This window comes from Phoenix dactylifera, chromosome 2, assembly GCF_009389715.1.
Source record: "Phoenix dactylifera cultivar Barhee BC4 chromosome 2, palm_55x_up_171113_PBpolish2nd_filt_p, whole genome shotgun sequence".
NCBI classification, from domain to species: domain Eukaryota; kingdom Viridiplantae; phylum Streptophyta; class Magnoliopsida; order Arecales; family Arecaceae; genus Phoenix; species Phoenix dactylifera.
In genome coordinates, this window is record NC_052393.1 from 12727017 (window position 1) to 12747342 (window position 20326).

Consider the following 20326-nt stretch of genomic DNA (forward strand, 5'->3'; position numbering starts at 1 on the left):
ATTGGAGCCAACCATCCAGTAAAAGAACAAAAACACCTCTCTTGTAACTGTCGACCTGTTGCATCTCTTTTTAAATTTTGGTTTAAGATTCTTACACATGATGCCTTTAGACAGTGGGTGACAGGCCGAGGCCAAATCTAGAAACCGCATTCATGGCATGGTGCAGAAAATATCCCCCCAGGCATAAGTGGCCACTTATGGCATGAATTTTCAGACATTACTAAGAACTTAAGCCATGGTTTCCATCAATAAAACACAAACAAGCAGCCCAGAAAATCATATAAAGTTTTTCTATAAATCATCCTCCCAAACTAATTCTCAATTTCGCCAAAGTTTCCTGCATGAGCAAACAAGTTGCTTTTTTTTTCTCTGAGGTTCCATGCACATCTTTTATTGCTTCCATAACCAAAATAAAACATGTACAGAGGGACATTCCAGAGATTGTTCTTCCCTGGATTTTGTCTAGGGGATTCGTTGGAAAGTTCAGGACAATTGGACTTGCATTTCTTCTTCAACTGTAGCAAATATTTCACTTAACCTGAAACACACGAAAGAAAGAGAATATTTTTGTTATCAGATCACTGACAGTGCCAGGGGGAAAATATAACTGTTTTCTTATTGTAGCATGTACATCATAATGATAAACATTATCATAAAGCATAAAAGAAATAAGACAATGATATCACACATGAATAGCCAACGGAAAAAAAAAAGGAAAATAAAAATACAGTGGAAAAAGAAATTTAAAATTTTTCTCATGTCTGATTGAGCTCAGGAAATTAAGAAATTCTAGTGAAGAGTAGCAGATGGGTTATAAAGTATAAACCATATGTCCCTTAGGTGCTCTCTCTCTCTCTCACACACACACACACACGCTCAGAATTGATAATGGTTTTATTGGAGGCGCATAATTTTCTCCTCATCTTTGCCTAAATTTTCTTCTTGATACGAAATAATGGGAATAAGTTTGGTGCCCAACAAACTCTCTGTTTTTTCACTTTCTCAGCACCAAACAGAGCCTTCAGGCACTTCTTGTTTTCCATTGTATAATATTCTTAATCGAATACTCAATGCATGCAGAATGTTCAGTCTATATAAATATGTCTTTCTGACAGGTCATCCTAGTATAAATCCAATACATTCTCTTGTACATGGTTTACTCCAATACATTCTCTTCAACAATGCTTTAACGAATCAAAAATATAACACATTGAAACATATTAAACGAATAGCTTTAGCTTATGATCATTTTTTATCATTTGTAACCAGTCAGCTAGTCCAGCAATAGACACCATATGCCCTCGTGGACGTGAAGCACCATAGCAGAAAGGGCTTTGTAATCTTGGATCCTTAAAAAGGACAAGAGGCAATGGAGTTAAATGGCATTCATGAGTAGCAAAAGAGAGAGGACGACAAATTTCTAAGAGATGAAAACATTACAAACACAAGACGAGTAGAAATTAAGTTTGAATATAAAATATATAAAATGACTAGTCAGCGTGTTTGGTGATAACACAAAAAACGTTTATAAAGAAAACTCTCAAGCCACTTGGTGGAATGGCTAAGTCAGATGAGGCCAACAGTGATTGACTGAAAATGAAGCCTGCATACCCAAACTTAAGCCTTCCAAAATCAGTGCTTGTTACATTTCAACTTAGTATGGAGTCAGTATAGTATATATTTCATGTTAAATTTGATCAAGATGGTCTAAAAGATTTCTGAAAAACTCGAGCAAGAGATCCTCTGTGTTTCTGTACCTATTCATATTAATGTTCACGTCAGCAAGCCATGTAGTTAAGTACACCTGCAAGCCAACCCAAATCAATGGTTAGACAGGAAAAATGAGAACATGTTCCTTTTCTTGACCACAAAATAAAATGTTGCTTTCCTGCATATAGAGAAATAACTTCGCAAAAGTCCCCGAACATGTTATCCAAGAACACAGCCATAAGATTAGCACCCCAAAACCATCACATGATGGATCTTATTCCACTGAATATGCTAGAGGGTCATGAAAATCTATCAGCTTTGACTGACAGAACTGCACTTCTCTCGTAAACACCACTATGCAAATGATGTCTCAAGCCAGCTTCTAATAGGAGCCATGAAGCTAATATGCAGACATTCAGACGAGAAGAATAATGGACCTCTGAGAGATCCTAATACCTACACAGAATGTATCAGTGGGTGCTTGACATGAAAAGCAAACACCCATTTATGAAAAATATGAAAAAAGCTACGTATCATGTGCTAGGTGGGTGCCCATGCCAAGATCGCCAACTTCAGGCAATTAGTTTGCTTTTTTTTTTTTGGTGGGGGGGGGGGGGGTGCGCAGGATAAATCACAAGGAATAAATGAATGTTGGTTCAAACATATTTCTTGCATAGCCCCACAAATTTCTCAAAGACGAAGATTGAACCAACTAATGCAACATGATAATCTAGATTCAATATGTGATTCACTTGTAAAAATCATAATTTGATGGCTATCTAGGTATTTTGTAAAATAATAGGGATAATCAGGCTGCAATGGCAATCTTTGATAAAACGAATTATGTGGCAAGTCAACGAAGGGAGCAAAAGAATTATAAAGTCATCAATAGCCTAACCTATAAAGAAAAGTACTCATTTTACCCCCTAAGTCATTCACCCATGCTTCAAAGCTAAAAGGCACATGGAGCAGCCAAAGACAACCTGATTCACTTTACCTGACTTTTCAAATAAAAAGAAAGAATGTACCCTTTAGCAGCAAGAAAATTTTCCTCATGAATTGGAAGACAAATGACCCACTGATCCAATACTTTGAGGTCTCATTTCAAGATATAATGGAGCATCAATATCAGATGGCTGCCACTCCAGAAATACAACAGACTCAGTCACTGAGTTTATTCTATATTAAAAAAGAATATCTTAACGTTCCAAGCCAAGAAAATGAGAAATTTTATTAAACTTCAAACCAAAAAATAAATAAATTTTAGGACTTCATGGCATCCCCAACCAACATCACATCTTGTTTATTTATGGACAAGCCTTGTTTATTTACTAAGATGTCCAGCATTATTTTATTTCACTATATATTACATATCTCTACTTCAGTCAAATTAGATCTCAATAACACACCAACCTGCTGTTGCCACATTGGTGCTGTGATGACATGGTGGTCAAAAAAGATTTGATCTATGTAACAAACAAGAAACATGAAAGTGGCCAAAGGACATTATTCAATGAAAAGTCATGACAGCAAAGATCTCATAATTAGAATGGAATAATTAACCTGCAAAACTTCACTTTTTGGAGGATGGTCTAAGTGCCTAGTCAACGGGATACTGGAATCCCAATTCTTTATCCGTGGAGGTAGCGGCTCACAACTTTCTTCAGAATACAGGCCATTCATTCTCAAATCATCAAATTCTCCAAGGTATAGCTCATCCGACCATTTTAATCCATCGATTTGTCCTGTGTTCTGGCTCCAACTAATGGAGAGTAGCTCGACCACTAGCAGCCGCTATTCATGCCAAAAACAATACAAAGATTAAACAAAAAAAAAGAGGAGCCAAATGAAAATGAAAGCAAGACATGCAAGTGAGAGATATTCCAGATAAATTAGAGTTCAGACTGCCAAATACAGTTACAATAAGAGGTCAAGTAACTCATCTGAAGTCATAAATGATTTCAAAAGAAAAAGGTTGTCATCAATACCTTCAAACTTAGCTCTAAAGCAAACATCTCGACAAGCTCTTGAGCAAGATTTTCTGATATTATAAATAGAAAACATTCTCAGATTACTATATAAGATTAACTTAATCACCTCCATGTACCTTACATATTAAACAGAAATCAAATCAACTTAATGTATATAAGTGGAGGTAAAAGTAAAACTGCGAGGAATGTAAAATCGTGGGGAAGAATCAAACATAATGCATAGGAGGAACCTATCAATGTAAACTTAAATAATTAAGAACATACTAAATCAATAACAATAATCATGTCGTCAAAATCTTATGATGCATGATTCGGATCTCACGACCTATATCAAAATGGTCCTAACCAATAAAATCTCATCTTTGGGTCAGGATTGCTTAGGAAGGCAGGATCTAGATATGTAGTATGAAATATACAATCCCTTGGATGATAAGATGTGACTGGACTTATGATATTTAGATATTAAACAGCATGTTGTTCCATTTTCTATAAATCATTTGACTATGTAACTTTTAAATTATTTATTATTAATAACTCATGAGAAGTAAAATTATCAAGCTTGTAATTGGAGCTTATGGGGTTAAAAAAACAGAAGGCAATATATTTTTTTTATTTGTCACAAGGATATAAAATCTTGTTCATGTTTTTTTTCCTAAAACACTCACTAAAACCATGCTTTTTTTTCTAAAAAACTCTAACTAAAATGATAATTGAATTGATAATTAGTACATAAATATCTTGAATAATGGTGCACGATGTTTGTTTCACTAGACAAGCTATATACAAGCTTATGTTACTAGAAGCTAGATTTCTTGTATGTATGGTGCACAATGTTCATCTACTGTATAGTTGACTCAGATTTCAACTTTTACATTTTTATATCTTTTAAAGATCTTCAGAAGAAATCAGAAAAAAATCTAACAATCTGCAATTCGAAAAGGACTACTAACTGCCAAGCTTGAGTTGGCCTGTCCTAGGCCTAGCCTAGCTCGTATGATTTAACGCTAGCACAGGGTTGGCCCAAACCCACTTCAAATAAATAATAGGCCCAAGGCTGGCCTGGCCCGAAAGCTTCAAGCCTAAGCCCTAACCGAAGCTAGGACCACAAGTTGGTCCAGTTTACATATATAATCAACCACCACCAAATCTTAGATCAAAATGATGATTGACCAAGAGTCCTTTCATCATGACCACTATATCAATGACCCAAACCCTAGAAGGCTAAAGGTATAACTAGAAAAGCTCAAGGCCCAGCATTGTTGGTGGTCTATGGTGAAGATGAAAGACCATGACAAAGCAGAGCACCTTCAAGGCCACCTGTGCCCCAACCACCACCCTCCAATGCGACCTCCGCTTCCTGGCCACATGCATGATCCTTGTAACCACCTGCAACCATTGTTGCACCCTCCTCTTCATCACTACGCTCTTCCCAGATCACTTGGTTCCCAACGGCCATTGGTGTTGGCTTTTCCAATGACAACAAGCTAGCATTTCAATTTGGCAACAATGGGAGAGCAGAAGAGCGGGGAGGGGAAGGAACTAGTCTAGGGTTAGGGCTTGAGGATGAGGATAATAAAATGAAGAAGTAACAGAATCAGGGGAGTTTATGATTGTATGGGACAAGGGTGGAGCCTAGACCAACCCATATCAAGCCCATCAACAATGTGGGCCTAAAATTTGAGGCCCAGGCCAGCCCCACCTGACCCCAAGACAACCCAACTCTGTGGGCATGGGCGTGGCATGGCCCACTAATTAGCCCTAGATCCGATCTAGTTCAATCCACTTTATAATTCACGAGTCGATCCCAATCTTAACAGCGAGCATAATTGTGATGTTGGGAATTGGTGGTATATTAACAAGGAAAAATATGGTTTGAAGGAACAAAGGGAGAAAAAAAGCAAATCTTTTGGAATATAAAATTCAAGCTCCACAAAGTTCTTTTTTAAAAATAATATGAGAAAAATGTTTTTTAGGTGCCCATAGACCTCAGAGAGTTCTCAATATGACACTCACTATTCAAACAGCTTTTATATAACTAAAAATGCACATAGTTCTCATCTAGGTATATTATTATGAGAAAAATTCCACTAAGGAAAAAATGCACTTGAATGTTCATATATCTTTTATATAGGTTACAATTCCCTAAGTCGAAAAATGTCTCTTCCCTTGAGTTGATGATATAACTAGAAGTTTTGCCTAGTACTCTCTCTACATGTCCAAAGTCCAAGAACAATATTCACGCACACTTGGGTGAATTACAATTATCAGTTTAACTTTAATTAAAACATAATCAACTTCACCATTAGACCAAAATGTAGGTAGTTCTATCAAGAACTAGAGAAAATTGGCCTGTTTCATTAGATCCATGCAATTTTCTTCTTTCAAACCAAACACAATTTAAGACTTGTAAACCCTTTAACAACCGAAAATCCATTTCTTTTAGCCTGTAATTTGAAAAATCTAAGAAATCTCATGGAATCTCATCATGTATAACTACAATTCTCTGCATTCTCATATGTTCACATCTAGCATAAGATCCATGAGGGCTTTAAATAAGCTAGGAAAGGATCAGAGACCAAGATCAGACCACACAAAAAGTAGAGACCCAATCCAATCTACTCTGAGTGGGCATAAGGACACACCCACACTACACACAAAATGTTATATGTTGCTATGTCTCAATGAAAATTCTCATAATAAAACTAAGAGACAAAAGGGTCAATCAAAGAAAATAGTAAAAAAACATAAAAGGGGTTCTAAACCACCGCATGTATGTGTTAGTGTGTCAGCGCACACACGCACACTATATTCACATATATGTATGTATATGTGCTCTGTATGTGTGTGTGTGTTTTTGTGTGTGTATAGCATCACCATGTCAAAACATGACTGTGAACACTTACCAAAATGTGAGATTGGGAAAGATGAAAACACCGGAATCCCTCCACCATCTCCAAAGTCGTTCTTGTTCTCAGGATGATCACAAAATTGTACAAGGGGTCCAGCTACAGATCCCTTAAGAAAACATCGCATGGAGCTAGATGCTTTCACCAAGTGAGAAACAGCAACTACCTACAATAGATAGAATCCATTTTGGAGAAGAATTTAGTCCTCATTAGAGATTCACCCCCTAACTGAGATGCATACAGACTATAATACTAGCTGCTATGACTGGATTTCTTCTTTTTTTTTTTATAGAAAAAAGTGCATTTCAAAAATCATAATTCCATTGGAGCATTATATAGAGTTCTACAAGCCAAAATATACACCATTCAAAACCACTAAAATGATGCTGCAATGAACTGTAAAAGGTAAGCATGCATACCATTTCCTTATAAGATGATATAAGCATGTTGTGATACAGCTCCTGAAACAAAGGAACAAAAAAAGAGAGGAAAAATCGGTGCAAAATAATAAAAGAGGAAAAGGAAATGTCAGTTTATACAATAAAAAGCATGTCTATATTATGATACAAACTACCAGGCTCCTACTTCAGATTCATCCAATGATTGCCTTTTAAAGCACTTCTTTTTGCAAATACACCAGGACCTGGTTCATACTCTGGTAAAAACAAGAGAAGTGCACCAACCAAAAGCAAAGTGCATACACCAATATACATGGACAAAAAATTGTAGAATCAGATGGGAGCATGAATATCCACCATTACTGTGCTCCCTCTCACATGCACCACATGTGCCAAATACTAGGTAGCTCATAGACACTATTTAGATACAGGTTAAAATATATGAGGAAGCATTGCAGCAGAGAGCACATGGAGTATATGTAAAAGTATCAAATTCAACAAATATCGTACTACATGTCATACTATTCCAGGCACAAGTTGGCATGTACAACATTTTACCACAATGTGTTCTACCATATCATGCTGCTACCTTGCCAGGTCACAAGACAAGGGCTTTAAGATAGAAAATTGTTCATATCAGTGATTGCCACATGGCAGATATCAACGTGCACAATATGATTGTGCATACCTCTTGATGAGAGCACAAAAGTGCGATTTACACATCACTTAAATTAATATTATTGCTAATAAATAATGATTAAATGTGTTGCATTAAAATCATATTTTTTTGTGGTGCAAAAGTTATTGTAAATCAAGAGTTTAAATGCACATTTTGTATAGTTTGGGATAAGGCATGGCTCCAAGCCTAATGATGTTAGGAGCATAATTGAATCTGGTCAAGCACATTTGCACCGGAGCTACACATGTCTACATGCCATAGCCTCTTCCCAGGACACATGCCAAAGATCCTGCTGCAGCCCTCATCCGTTACCATCTTCAGCATACCGCGAGCTCCCAGATTCGTGATTTGATCTCAGAGGCTTCCAAGCGTCCGCTCCTCCTCGAGTCCATTCACAACCCGATCAACGCCCCTTCTTCCGCCCGTTTCACACGCCTCCCAGCTCCCGGATCAAGCAACATCACCTCCCAGCGCGGCATCTCCTCCGGTTTATCTCACATCGGCGTCCAACTCTTCATCTGCCCGTGATCGTCTCCCAGCCTTCGCGATTCATCCGGCATCCGTCTCATCCGCGATCACCTCCCACGCGTCCGCTCGCCTCCTCTGCATCACATCCCAGCAAAGAACCAGCTTATTAATCCATGATTTCAGCCAGCGATCATCCTCCTCCAGCGTGCAGCCCATCCGTTCGCATTCACAGAGCAGATTAGCGCTCCATCTCCCGCGATCACCTCCCGGATCCACGATCTGCTCATCTTCCGCCTGCCTCACACGCCTCCCAACCGTTCGTGAGGATCATAGCAGCATCCACAATCTCCCAGCAATCCCGCTTCCCGTGAAGCATCGTAGCCATCCGCACGTCGTCCGCTCCCGCGATCAGCTCCCGTGTCCGTCTCGTCCGCGTTCTCAGCCGTTCACACATGATCCTCGGCGATGCATCCGGAGTCCGCACCCATCCTCTTCTCCGGATATCCATCGCTAGCTGGGAGGTTGGGGGATATATATATGGGGGGGGAAGAAGAAAACGGGGAGCCGGCATCCGAAGAGAAAAGAAGAGTGAAAACAGAGGAAGAAAGAGAGGGAAACAGGATATGCCCTGTTTCCGAAAATAAAAAAAAAAGAGAAATAGAAAAAAAATATGAGGAGGCTTATTTCTTTGATGGAGGGCTGATATCCTAGGTGATGGGTGAAGGGAGATCATTTGGTGTACCAAATTCATGATGTAAATTCTAATCCTTTGCTTTGTACGATTTATCTTTTGATTATGCCATGATTCTTATATGTTGAAAATTCTTTTATGATTTATGCTTATTGATACATGTCTTCCTCGATTATTTGATTCATCGTTGACGTTATAAGGCACGTTGAATGCTTAACAAAAGAATTCATGTTATCAAGAACATACTCCATAATTAAATTTTCTGCTTATAATTCTTAAAGAAAACAAAAGAATCATAGAATTTATCGCATGAATTTGATATTATCAAAGGAGATTCTGGATCCCTGCACCATCTTAATCTATCCTAACTTCGATTCTCTATTTATTGATTTATTTTCTATTTGCAAAACATCATCTTAATCCACAAGTTTATTGTATTAATTAAATCTGAAATTACGCTAATAATCCATATTTCGTTCTTTGAGGAATCGACCTCGGACTCCCGAGTTATACTGCTTGTGCGATTCTCCTGCACTTGGGAGAACAGTTTTATTTTTGCACCAAGTTTTTGGCGCCGTTGCCGGGGAACGGCTGAGTTATTAGCATAATTTTAGATTTAATTTTTTACCTTAGTAGTTAGTATTTTTTTTCTTTTAAAAAAAAAAAAATTGCGTCTTTACTACTATTTTTAATTCCCCGCACAGTTTGCATCAAACTCTGATATCATAGAAATTAGCCGTCTGATTTGACTCAAATTTGGTCAGCTAGTGCACGACACATTGTTGAATAATCTGAACGGTCTGATTGACATTCTGAGACTTTTAAGACCATTAGATTAATATAAAATCTTGCTGATTTCTGTCTTGAATTTTCTGCATTTATTTTTTTTAGAATCAGAATTTTATTGTTATCATATCACATTAACCCTTGTTGCTAATTGAAAATTTAAGAAAAAAACTTTAAGAAAAGAACAAGGGTGATTATTCAAAAATAAAAAAAAAAGAAAAAAAAAATCTAAAATTTCAAATTTCAAATTTCAAATTTCAAATTTCAGACTTCAACTCATAAAATTTAAAAAAAAATAAATAATTAATTTGCTTGATCACCTATTCAATGAAATTTAATGTCATGCCATACAACATTAAAAAAAAAATCTCTTGATTGTTGCATATAGTATAAGGCATCTGCATAAAATATTTTAAGGGCAGAACCCATTTAAAAAGATAAGGTCGGGATTTCATCACTCGTCCTTAGCCCAAAAATCACCCCAGTGCATAAATATCCTAAGCTTAACTAAAATCAACTAGACGTTGGCCCCTAAGGACATTCGAGCTCAATAGGACGAAGACCACCGAAAGTTGCACCAATTTCGCTCTGTGACTTAGTTGATGTCTAGGCAAGCTTTGTCCCTATAAGGGAGACAGTTCATCTGTTCGAGGCAAGTGGGTTTTAAGTGGGACCTTTGCGAACGCATCGTGACCCCTCCACTTACCTGGGAGCTTACCTGGTCAACTAGGTTCATTAGACCGGATTGGAGGCTTAGGTGTCCTCTTCAAACCAGTTAGGAGCTGTCTAGAAATTTAAGAAAAACATTAGAAATTGAGGTGTAATGTTTTGTTGCATGATTGATTGTGAATAGGATTTTTGTTTTAGGATGTCGTTTTAGGGTATCTTTAGTTGGTACTTATATTTATTTTTTTATTTAAAAAAAAATATATAAAAAAAAGAGAGGAAAATATTTTGCATGCTAAAGTGGAATAGGGACGACACCGGTCGATTAAGTCGTACAACTTTAGATCATCCCTTAGGACATACTTCTAAAGTTCCTTCGCAATATCTCACACCTTGTGAGATGGCTGATCTAAATGAAGATGCTGGGAGTCACCACAATCGAGAACGAGAACCCCATGTTATGACTCTAAGACAATACCTACAACCGGCTAGGACTAGTCAGCCTTCATGCATAATTTTTCCTGATAATGTAGGTCATTTTGACATCAAACCAGGGGTAATCCAATTGCTGCCCAAGTTTCATGGGTTAGAGTCCGAGAGTCCGTATCTTCATTTAAAGGATTTTGAAGAATTGAGCATTACATTTAGAGTGCCAAATGTCACCGAGGATGTCCTCAAGTTGACATTGTTCCCTTTCTCTCTAAAGGATAAGGCCAAAACATGGCTAAACTCTTTGCAACCTAGATCAATAAGAAATTGGCAAGATATGCAGAGAGAATTTTTAAAGAAGTTCTTCCCCACACAAAGGACCAACTTTTTGAAAAGACATATCAGCAATTTCCAACAAAAAGATAATGAAACATTTTATGAATGTTGGGAAAGATTTAAAGACCTTCTTCTCTCATGCCCTCATCACGGGTTCGAAACTTGGAGAACCATTAGCTTCTTTTATGAAGGTTTATCTCCACAGTTAAAACAATTTGTAGAAACCATGTGCAATGGTAGATTTTTAGAAAAACACCCTGATGAGGCGTGGGAATATTTGGATTCCCTTGCTGAGACTGCCCAACTTTGGGATAACGGGGATAGAAACACCAAGTCTTTACCTAAGCCTACTAACTCTGTACAGGGAGGCCTTTACAACCTCAGAACTGAGGATGATCTTCATGCTAAAATGGCAGCCCTCACTAGGAAGGTAGAAGAAATTGAGCTTAGGAAGGTTGAGCCTGTCAAGACTATAGAGCTTAGAAACGAGTGTTGTGGTATCTGCGATATGTCGGGTCATACTACTACAGATTGCCCCACCATACCGGCATTCAAAGAAGTCTTGCACGATCAAGCAAATGCTATGAACTCCTACCAAAAGCCTTATAACGATCCATACTCGAATACCTATAATCCTGGTTGGAAGAATCACACAAATTTTAGGTGGAGAAACGATCATCCTCAACAGTCACACCATTCAGCTCCTCCACCTACACATCCTACTTATGCACCATCACCTTCTCAAAAGCCAAATATCGAGGATACCTTGCAATCCATACAAACTTTTCTACAAGGTCAAGCTAGTATCAATGCTCAAAATACTCGAAATTTTGAAGACATAAGGAACCAATTATCAATGTTGACTACCGTCCTAAGTACCCAAGAGAAGGGTAAGCTTCCAGCTCAACCCCAACCTAACCCACAAGTGCACGGTAGTAATAATACGGCTCCTTCTAGTTCGCATACAGAACATGCAAAGAGTATCATGACTTTGCGTAATGGAAAAGTCATTGATCATACCGTCCCATTAAAACCGCAGGCCACTTCTAATTCTGATGCTCCTAAAGTTGATGAAAGGGACAAAGAAGAAATTGAGGTTCCAACTTCTACCGAGAAAGTTGAATGCCCTTTTCCTCCACCTTTTCCACAACGATTAAAGCCGTTGCAAAAGCTCGAACCTAATTCTGAAATTCTTGAGCTTTTTAAGCAAGTAAAAATCAACATACCTCTTCTTGATGCAATCAAACAAGTACCTTCATATGCCAAATTTTTGAAGGACTTGTGTACTGTCAAGCGTAGATTAAATGTTAAGAAGAAGGCATTCTTAACTGAAAATGTTAGTGCTATTTTGCAGCACAACATTCTCCCTAAGTATAAAGATCCAGGTTGCCCAACCATCTCATGCATCATAGGCGACTTTAGGATAGAGCGAGCATTGTTAGATTTAGGAGCGAGTGTGAATTTGTTGCCATATTCTGTATATGAGCAACTTGGTTTAGGTGAGTTGAAGCCAACCTCCGTCACTTTGCAATTAGCTGACAGATCAGTTAAAATTCCAAGAGGGATTATCGAGGATGTATTAGTCCAAGTAGACAAGTTCTACTTTCCTGTAGATTTTATTGTATTGGACACACATCCGGCTTCGAACTCACAATCTCAGATTCCGGTCATTTTAGGACGTCCATTCCTTGCGACTTCTAATGCATTAATTAATTGTAGGAATGGCGTCATGAAGCTTTCTTTTGGTAATATGACCTTAGAACTGAACATTTTTAATGTGTGCAAACAACCTAATGATTCCGAAGAGAGTAAGGAGGTTGATTGGGTTGAAACCATCGCAGAAGAATATTTGTTAGCTAAAGCAATTAACGACCCATCCAATGATAGCTTAATTGATTGGTGTCCTAATGGAACCGATGACGATGATTTGTCAGTCACACCTATTGTGGATAATCTGGATATCAAGATGGTCAATGGGTGGAGACCAAAAGAAGGAGAATTTGAGAGATTGTTGCCTCGAGAGGTAAAAATAATTCCATCCCATGAGCAAGCACCCAAGCTCGAATTGAAACCCTTACCAAAGGAACTTAAGTATGCATTTCTTGGACCCGAGGATACTTTTCCTATAATTATCTCGTCTGAACTTGATCATACCCAAGAAAGAAAATTAATTGATGTTTTAAAGAATCATAAAGGAGCCTTAGGGTGGTCTATTGCCGATTTGAAGGGAATTAGCCCCTTAATTTGCACGCACCGGATATATTTGGAGGACAATGCCAAAACCACAAGGCAAATGCAACGAAGGTTAAATCCTACAATGAGAGATGTGGTTAAGGCAGAAGTCCTCAAGTTGCTTGACGTGGGTATTATTTACCCAATTTCCGACAGCAAGTGGGTGAGCCCTACTCAAGTCGTTCCTAAGAAATCGGGTTTGACGGTAGTAGAAAATGAACAAGGTGAACTAGTTCCAACTCGTGTCCCGACGAGTTGGCGCATGTGTGTTGACTACCGAAAGCTTAATTTGGTCACACGAAAGGATCACTTTCCTCTACCCTTCTTAGACCAAGTATTGGAGAGAGTTGCAGGGCATGATTTCTATTGTTTTCTCGATGGCTATTCGGGATATTATCAAATTGAAATTTCACCGGAAGATCAAGAGAAGACTACCTTCACTTGTCCTTTTGGTACATTTGCTTTCCGACGAATGCCATTCGGGTTGTGTAATGCACCTGCAACATTCCAAAGATGCATGCTCAGCATTTTTGAAGACATGAACGAAAAATTTTTGGAAGTGTTCATGGATGACTTCTCCATTTTTGGTGACTCATTTGATGATTGCTTGTCACATTTACAAGCAGTCTTAGCTCGATGTATAGAAAAGAATTTGATATTGAATTGGGAGAAATGCCACTTCATGGTGCCAAAAGGAATTGTCTTAGGACATATTGTTTCATCGAAGGGCATGGAAGTAGATAGAGCTAAGACTGATTTAATTGCTAAGCTACCTGCACCCAAGACAGTTAGAGATGTCAGATCATTTTTGGGTCATGCCGGATTCTATAGGAGGTTCATTAAGGACTTTAGTGTCATAGCTCGACCATTATGTAACCTCCTATCCCTTGATACACCGTTCAATTGGACTGAAACCTGTCAGGAGGCATTCGAAAAGTTGAAGTCTATGCTTAGCACTGCACCCATCGTGCGACCACTCGATTGGTCATTACCTTTCGAGATTATGTGCGACGCTAGCGACTATGCAATAGGAGCTGTCCTAGGACAACGCAAGGATAATAAGCCATATGTCATTTACTATGCAAGCAAAACCTTAAACGATGCTCAAATGAATTACACCACCACCGAGAAGGAATTGCTTGCAGTAGTATTTGCCTTAGATAAATTTCGCTCTTATATCCTTGGTGCTCCTATTGTTATCTTCACGGACCATGCGGCACTAAAATATTTGTTGGATAAGAAAGAGGCCAAACCACGCTTAATACGATGGATACTTCTACTCCAAGAATTTGACATCACTATCAAAGATAAAAAAGGAGTAGAGAATGTGGTTGCTGACCATTTATCACGATTAGTTTTTCATGATTCAGTGCCACAGTTTTCCATCAAGGACTCATTCCCTGAAGAGCAGTTGTTTGCACTTTCTAGTATACCATGGTATGCAGATATTGTAAATTTTCTTGTTACAAGCCGGATGCCGGAGCATTGGGGGTCGACAGATAGAAAAATTTTCTTGCGCGAAGTAAAGAATTATTACTATGACGAACCCTATTTATTTAAATATTGCAACGATCAATTCTTTAGACGATGCATACCGGATCATGATATACAAAGCGTACTTTCTTTCTGCCACACTGATGCTTGCGGTGGACACTTTGCCTCTAAGAAAACTGTTGCAAAAGTCTTGCAATGTGGTTTCTATTGGCCTACTATGTTCAAAGATGCCCACGAGTTCTGCAGGACATGTGATCCATGTCAACGTATTGGAAGCCTAACTCGTAGGCAAATGATGCCTCTCCAACCCATTACTATTATCGAAATTTTCGATTGTTGGGGCATCGATTTTATGGGCCCATTCCCACCATCTTTTGGATATGAGTACATTTTAGTTGGGGTCGAGTATGTGTCCAAATGGATAGAAGCTGTTGCTTGTAGGACCAATGATCACAAACCTGTCCTGAAGTTTTTAAAAGAAAATATTTTTTCACGATTTGGGATGCCTAAGGTTATAATCAGTGATGGTGGAAAACACTTTTGTAATAAGCCTTTTGAGACATTATTAAAAAAGTATGGTGTCACCCACAGAGTTGCTACCCCATATCACCCGCAAACTAGTGGCCAGGTAGAGTTAGCCAATCGAGAGATCAAACGTATTTTAGAGAAAACGGTGAACCCATCACGGAAAGATTGGTCCTTGAAACTATCAGATGCATTATGGGCTTATCGTACTGCATACAAAACCAATCTTGGCATGTCTCCCTACCGGCTAGTCTACGGAAAAGCGTGTCATTTGCCCGTAGAAATAGAACATAAATCGTATTGGGCAATTAGAAAATTAAATTTTGATTTACAAGATGCCGGTCTAGCTAGAAAATTGCAATTAAACGAGCTTAATGAGATTCGCAGAGATGCTTATGACAACGCTAAAATTTGCAAAGAACGAATGAAGATCTTACATGATAAATCAATTTTAAAAAAATCTTTTGAACCTTTGCAAAAAGTTCTTTTATATGATTCCCGCTTACATCTGTTTCCTGGTAAGTTGCGATCGAGATGGACAGGTCCTTACATTATAAAAACTGTTTTTCCACATGGGGCGGTTGAGATTGAGAATCCACGGGATGGTAAAATTTTTAAGGTAAATGGACACAGGTTAAAACCTTTTCTTGAGAATTTTGCAGATGAAGAGGACTCCTTTTTCTTGGGGGAGCCTTCTTATGACTGAGCATGAAGGCAAAGGTACGTGTATATTAGTTAGGATTATTTTTCTAGTTTTGTAGGTTTTATTTTCTGGATATCAACAGCTCAAGGTATTCCTCTTCTCTTCAATATTATTTTCTCTACTGTCTTTCATTATAGCTTTCTTGTATCTATTACATTGAGGACAATGCAATGTTTAAGTTGGGGGGAGGGAAGTATTTTGAAAAAAAAAAAAAAAAAAAAATTGCATTCTTTTCTAAGCAAATGCACATGTATTTTCATATTGAGTTTGTGCAACTATTACGGCAAGGAACACATGCATATTATGACTGATCAGAGACCTATTATTAGATCCCCGCACATGTACTTAATGATTATAGGAAGGCCTCAGGAGTTCATATTTGTTTAATGCATTTTTATTAAGCCGTATCTATAAAAGAAGTACGAGTATCCTTGTCCGTACTATAAGGTTCATGATTTGGTTTTCACATAAAGATAGAGGTTGAATACCCTGGCTAGATCACCTAAGTGCCTTATGTTCCGACCTTGGTTGACCTATAGTCACGATGCAGTCACGTTATATGGTTCAGTTTACCTTCTCTATTTTGAAAAAAAAATAATAAAAAATAAATAAATAAATAAATAAATAAATAAATGAGGAGATGACAAGTCTAACCTCGTGGTGTAGTTTGGTTCGAGTAATTAAGCCCGAGGGGTGTTTTCACCTAATGCCTTGAGCCAACTGGATCAAGAGTCATTGGCCGAAAACTCGCTACATGGACCTTGCTAGAGCCTAAGGGGGTTGGACTATTGTAATCACCATATGTGTTTCCAATATTTATGCTAAAAAAAAAAAAAAAAAAAAAACATGAATAGGGTTGGTCGGGCTGAACCCAGTGACATGTGGTAATGGCTGGTTTGACTCCATTGTATTGGACCTTTGTGTACTTTGGATATTTAGTTGGGATTGATAGCTCTTTCTTTACATACGAACCATTCTTGACGAATGTAGACAACATGTGATATTCTGAAAATTTGATAGATCAGGTTCTAATAAACTGTAGTAAACACTTGCGAACTTGAGTAGTGCACCTAAAATTCAAGCGGTACCATGTTGTGGTGGAGGTATTAGTACTCTGAGAAAGTCATATTATTTTATGCACACTACACTTTCATATTTCCCCTTGCTTTGATAGTTGCCATGCTTGAAAATATATATTAATTACATGGGTATTAGCTTAGAATTTAGGACCGCATGTCATATCATTCATGATGTTTGTGGGTAACATCCCTGAAAACCCTCACGAGACAACACTCGTCCACTAGGGTAACCTAGGGGTTTAACGGCTTGTTGCACGTGCTAAGTGCAATCGTAATGTCCTGCGAAAATGGGTACGTATCTTAGTTTTGTATCTTCAGCTTCAATAAAAAAAAAAAAAAAAAATCATAGGATAGACAACATTTTTTGTGCCCTCATTTTATCGTTTGCTCGTTAATTGCTAGAGACTAGCAATAAGCTAGTTGGGGGGTGTGATGAGAGCACAAAAGTGCGATTTACACATCACTTAAATTAATATTATTGCTAATAAATAATGATTAAATGTGTTGCATTAAAATCATATTTTTTTGTGGTGCAAAAGTTATTGTAAATCAAGAGTTTAAATGCACATTTTGTATAGTTTGGGATAAGGCATGGCTCCAAGCCTAATGATGTTAGGAGCATAATTGAATCTGGTCAAGCACATTTGCACCGGAGCTACACATGTCTACATGCCATAGCCTCTTCCCAGGACACATGCCAAAGATCCTGCTGCAGCCCTCATCCGTTACCATCTTCAGCATACCGCGAGCTCCCAGATTCGTGATTTGATCTCAGAGGCTTCCAAGCGTCCGCTCCTCCTCGAGTCCATTCACAACCCGATCAACGCCCCTTCTTCCGCCCGTTTCACACGCCTCCCAGCTCCCGGATCAAGCAACATCACCTCCCAGCGCGGCATCTCCTCCGGTTTATCTCACATCGGCGTCCAACTCTTCATCTGCCCGTGATCGTCTCCCAGCCTTCGCGATTCATCCGGCATCCGTCTCATCCGCGATCACCTCCCACGCGTCCGCTCGCCTCCTCTGCATCACATCCCAGCAAAGAACCAGCTTATTAATCCATGATTTCAGCCAGCGATCATCCTCCTCCAGCGTGCAGCCCATCCGTTCGCATTCACAGAGCAGATTAGCGCTCCATCTCCCGCGATCACCTCCCGGATCCACGATCTGCTCATCTTCCGCCTGCCTCACACGCCTCCCAACCGTTCGTGAGGATCATAGCAGCATCCACAATCTCCCAGCAATCCCGCTTCCCGTGAAGCATCGTAGCCATCCGCACGTCGTCCGCTCCCGCGATCAGCTCCCGTGTCCGTCTCGTCCGCGTTCTCAGCCGTTCACACATGATCCTCGGCGATGCATCCGGAGTCCGCACCCATCCTCTTCTCCGGATATCCATCGCTAGCTGGGAGGTTGGGGGATATATATATGGGGGGGGGGAAGAAGAAAACGGGGAGCCGGCATCCGAAGAGAAAAGAAGAGTGAAAACAGAGGAAGAAAGAGAGGGAAACAGGATATGCCCTGTTTCCGAAAATAAAAAAAAAAGAGAAATAGAAAAAAAATATGAGGAGGCTTATTTCTTTGATGGAGGGCTGATATCCTAGGTGATGGGTGAAGGGAGATCATTTGGTGTACCAAATTCATGATGTAAATTCTAATCCTTTGCTTTGTACGATTTATCTTTTGATTATGCCATGATTCTTATATGTTGAAAATTCTTTTATGATTTATGCTTATTGATACATGTCTTCCTCGATTATTTGATTCATCGTTGACGTTATAAGGCACGTTGAATGCTTAACAAAAGAATTCATGTTATCAAGAACATACTCCATAATTAAATTTTCTGCTTATAATTCTTAAAGAAAACAAAAGAATCATAGAATTTATCGCATGAATTTGATATTATCAAAGGAGATTCTGGATCCCTGCACCATCTTAATCTATCCTAACTTCGATTCTCTATTTATTGATTTATTTTCTATTTGCAAAACATCATCTTAATCCACAAGTTTATTGTATTAATTAAATCTGAAATTACGCTAATAATCCATATTTCGTTCTTTGAGGAATCGACCTCGGACTCCCGAGTTATACTGCTTGTGCGATTCTCCTGCACTTGGGAGAACAGTTTTATTTTTGCACCACCTCTGTACTCTCTACCTGTACGCGTCTGATGTGGGGTGTACTGTACAATACATATTGCCATATTCCTGTACCTAAATCCTTGATTTAATTTGTCAACTGATCAACTTCCATAATTTTCCGACCATGTTTTGGAAGCTTGGTTTTGGAACATGTTTCAACATAATCTAATCCCTCCATTTCATTTTGTTTCATATGTTTTCTGACAATCGCCGAAATGAAATTATAATCAGGAGGGATGCAAGGCATATGAAAAACCATAGAAGTTGATTTTGTATGTTACAGACTGAAACAAGCAGAGTCGCTGTGAAACCATCTCTTTTTGAACAAAGCTGGTTTTGTTAGCGTAAAAGACATCAAAAACATTTCGATGGCATTATCTATCCAAGCCAGTTAAACTGCAACAGAAAAGGGAACAAAAGGATGAAAGCTCAAGATTTTAGGATAAAGAGTAAGCAATCTAGATGCAAAGATGCGCACCTTGGAAGAAGATTACCTGCTTCTGAGCCAATTTGTCGCAAGCCTTCTGCCGAATCCCAGGCATATCCTTCAGAACGCCCAAATCCATCTCCGGCAAATACCTAATCCACAATCCAACCCAAAACCTCGCGTAAACCCTAGCTCCCAGACTGGTCCGTGCCCTCGAAACGAAAAGAAGAACAAAATCCGAAAACGAAGAACAGAAGGAGAATAGAATCGAAATCTTTCATCTCACTTGCGTGATAGATACGCGTTCACGAGAGAAGTGGCGCGGGCTCTCCCCTCAGATGCCGCAGAGACCCATCGGTCCTTGCTAGAGAGAAGCTTCGACCACTGGTTCCTGAGGTTCCTCTGGGCTGCCGGCCTCCATAGCCGCGACGGCGAAGGCGAAAGCGAAAGCGAGGGTGATGGAGGGCTAAGGGTAGGGTTTTTTGCGCTAGATTCTTGTCCTCGGGAAGAGGGGAGCGGGGTTGCTTCCATGGCTTCCTCGTGCAGCCGTGCTCGATTCTTCAAATAAAGTCGGCATGTCTTGCCGTGTTCATTCTACATATAAGAAACCCGATCCATTCCGCCCTCGAATCCCAACCGACAACCCAAACTCCGACATTTTAGTC

At 39.0% G+C, this 20326-nt stretch overlaps 1 protein-coding gene and 1 non-coding gene across 4 annotated transcripts; both read right to left on the bottom strand.

Moving 5' to 3' along the window:
- Positions 1–271: 271 nt before the first annotated feature.
- LOC103714152 lies at positions 272–20212 on the bottom strand. 3 transcript variants are annotated; one of them, XM_008801309.4, is made up of 8 exons: positions 19948–20212; positions 19729–19813; positions 7027–7068; positions 6605–6773; positions 3699–3751; positions 3274–3504; positions 1758–1804; positions 272–538 (listed from the first exon to the last, which is right to left on the bottom strand). In XM_008801309.4, the coding sequence occupies exons 1-8, from the start codon at positions 20190–20192 to the stop codon at positions 484–486; spliced, it is 927 nt and encodes a 308-aa protein (XP_008799531.2). In that variant the 5' UTR covers positions 20193–20212; the 3' UTR covers positions 272–483. The 3 variants fall into 3 exon arrangements, with proteins under 3 accessions (XP_008799531.2, XP_008799533.2, XP_008799530.2); XM_008801308.4 differs by lacking the exon at positions 272–538 and adding an exon at positions 558–1349; XM_008801311.4 differs by lacking the exons at positions 272–538; positions 7027–7068 and adding an exon at positions 557–1349.
- Positions 11108–11216, bottom strand: LOC120110042. Its single transcript, XR_005510821.1, has one exon. It is a non-coding gene; the product is annotated as a small nucleolar RNA R71 (small nucleolar RNA).
- Positions 20213–20326: the final 114 nt, after the last annotated feature.

Excerpts from the sequence above, each read along its gene's own strand:
- LOC103714152 (XM_008801308.4), bottom strand. The coding sequence starts at position 20,192 with ATGGAAGCAACCCCGCTCCCCTCTTCCCGAGGACAAGAATCTAGCGCA. Across the intron at positions 19,814-19,947 it reads AACGCGTATCTATCACGCAA|GTATTTGCCGGAGATGGATT; the intron begins GTGAGATGAAAG and ends ATTGTGGATTAG. Across the intron at positions 6,774-7,026 it reads TATCATCTTATAAGGAAATG|GTAGTTGCTGTTTCTCACTT; the intron begins GTATGCATGCTT and ends TATCTATTGTAG.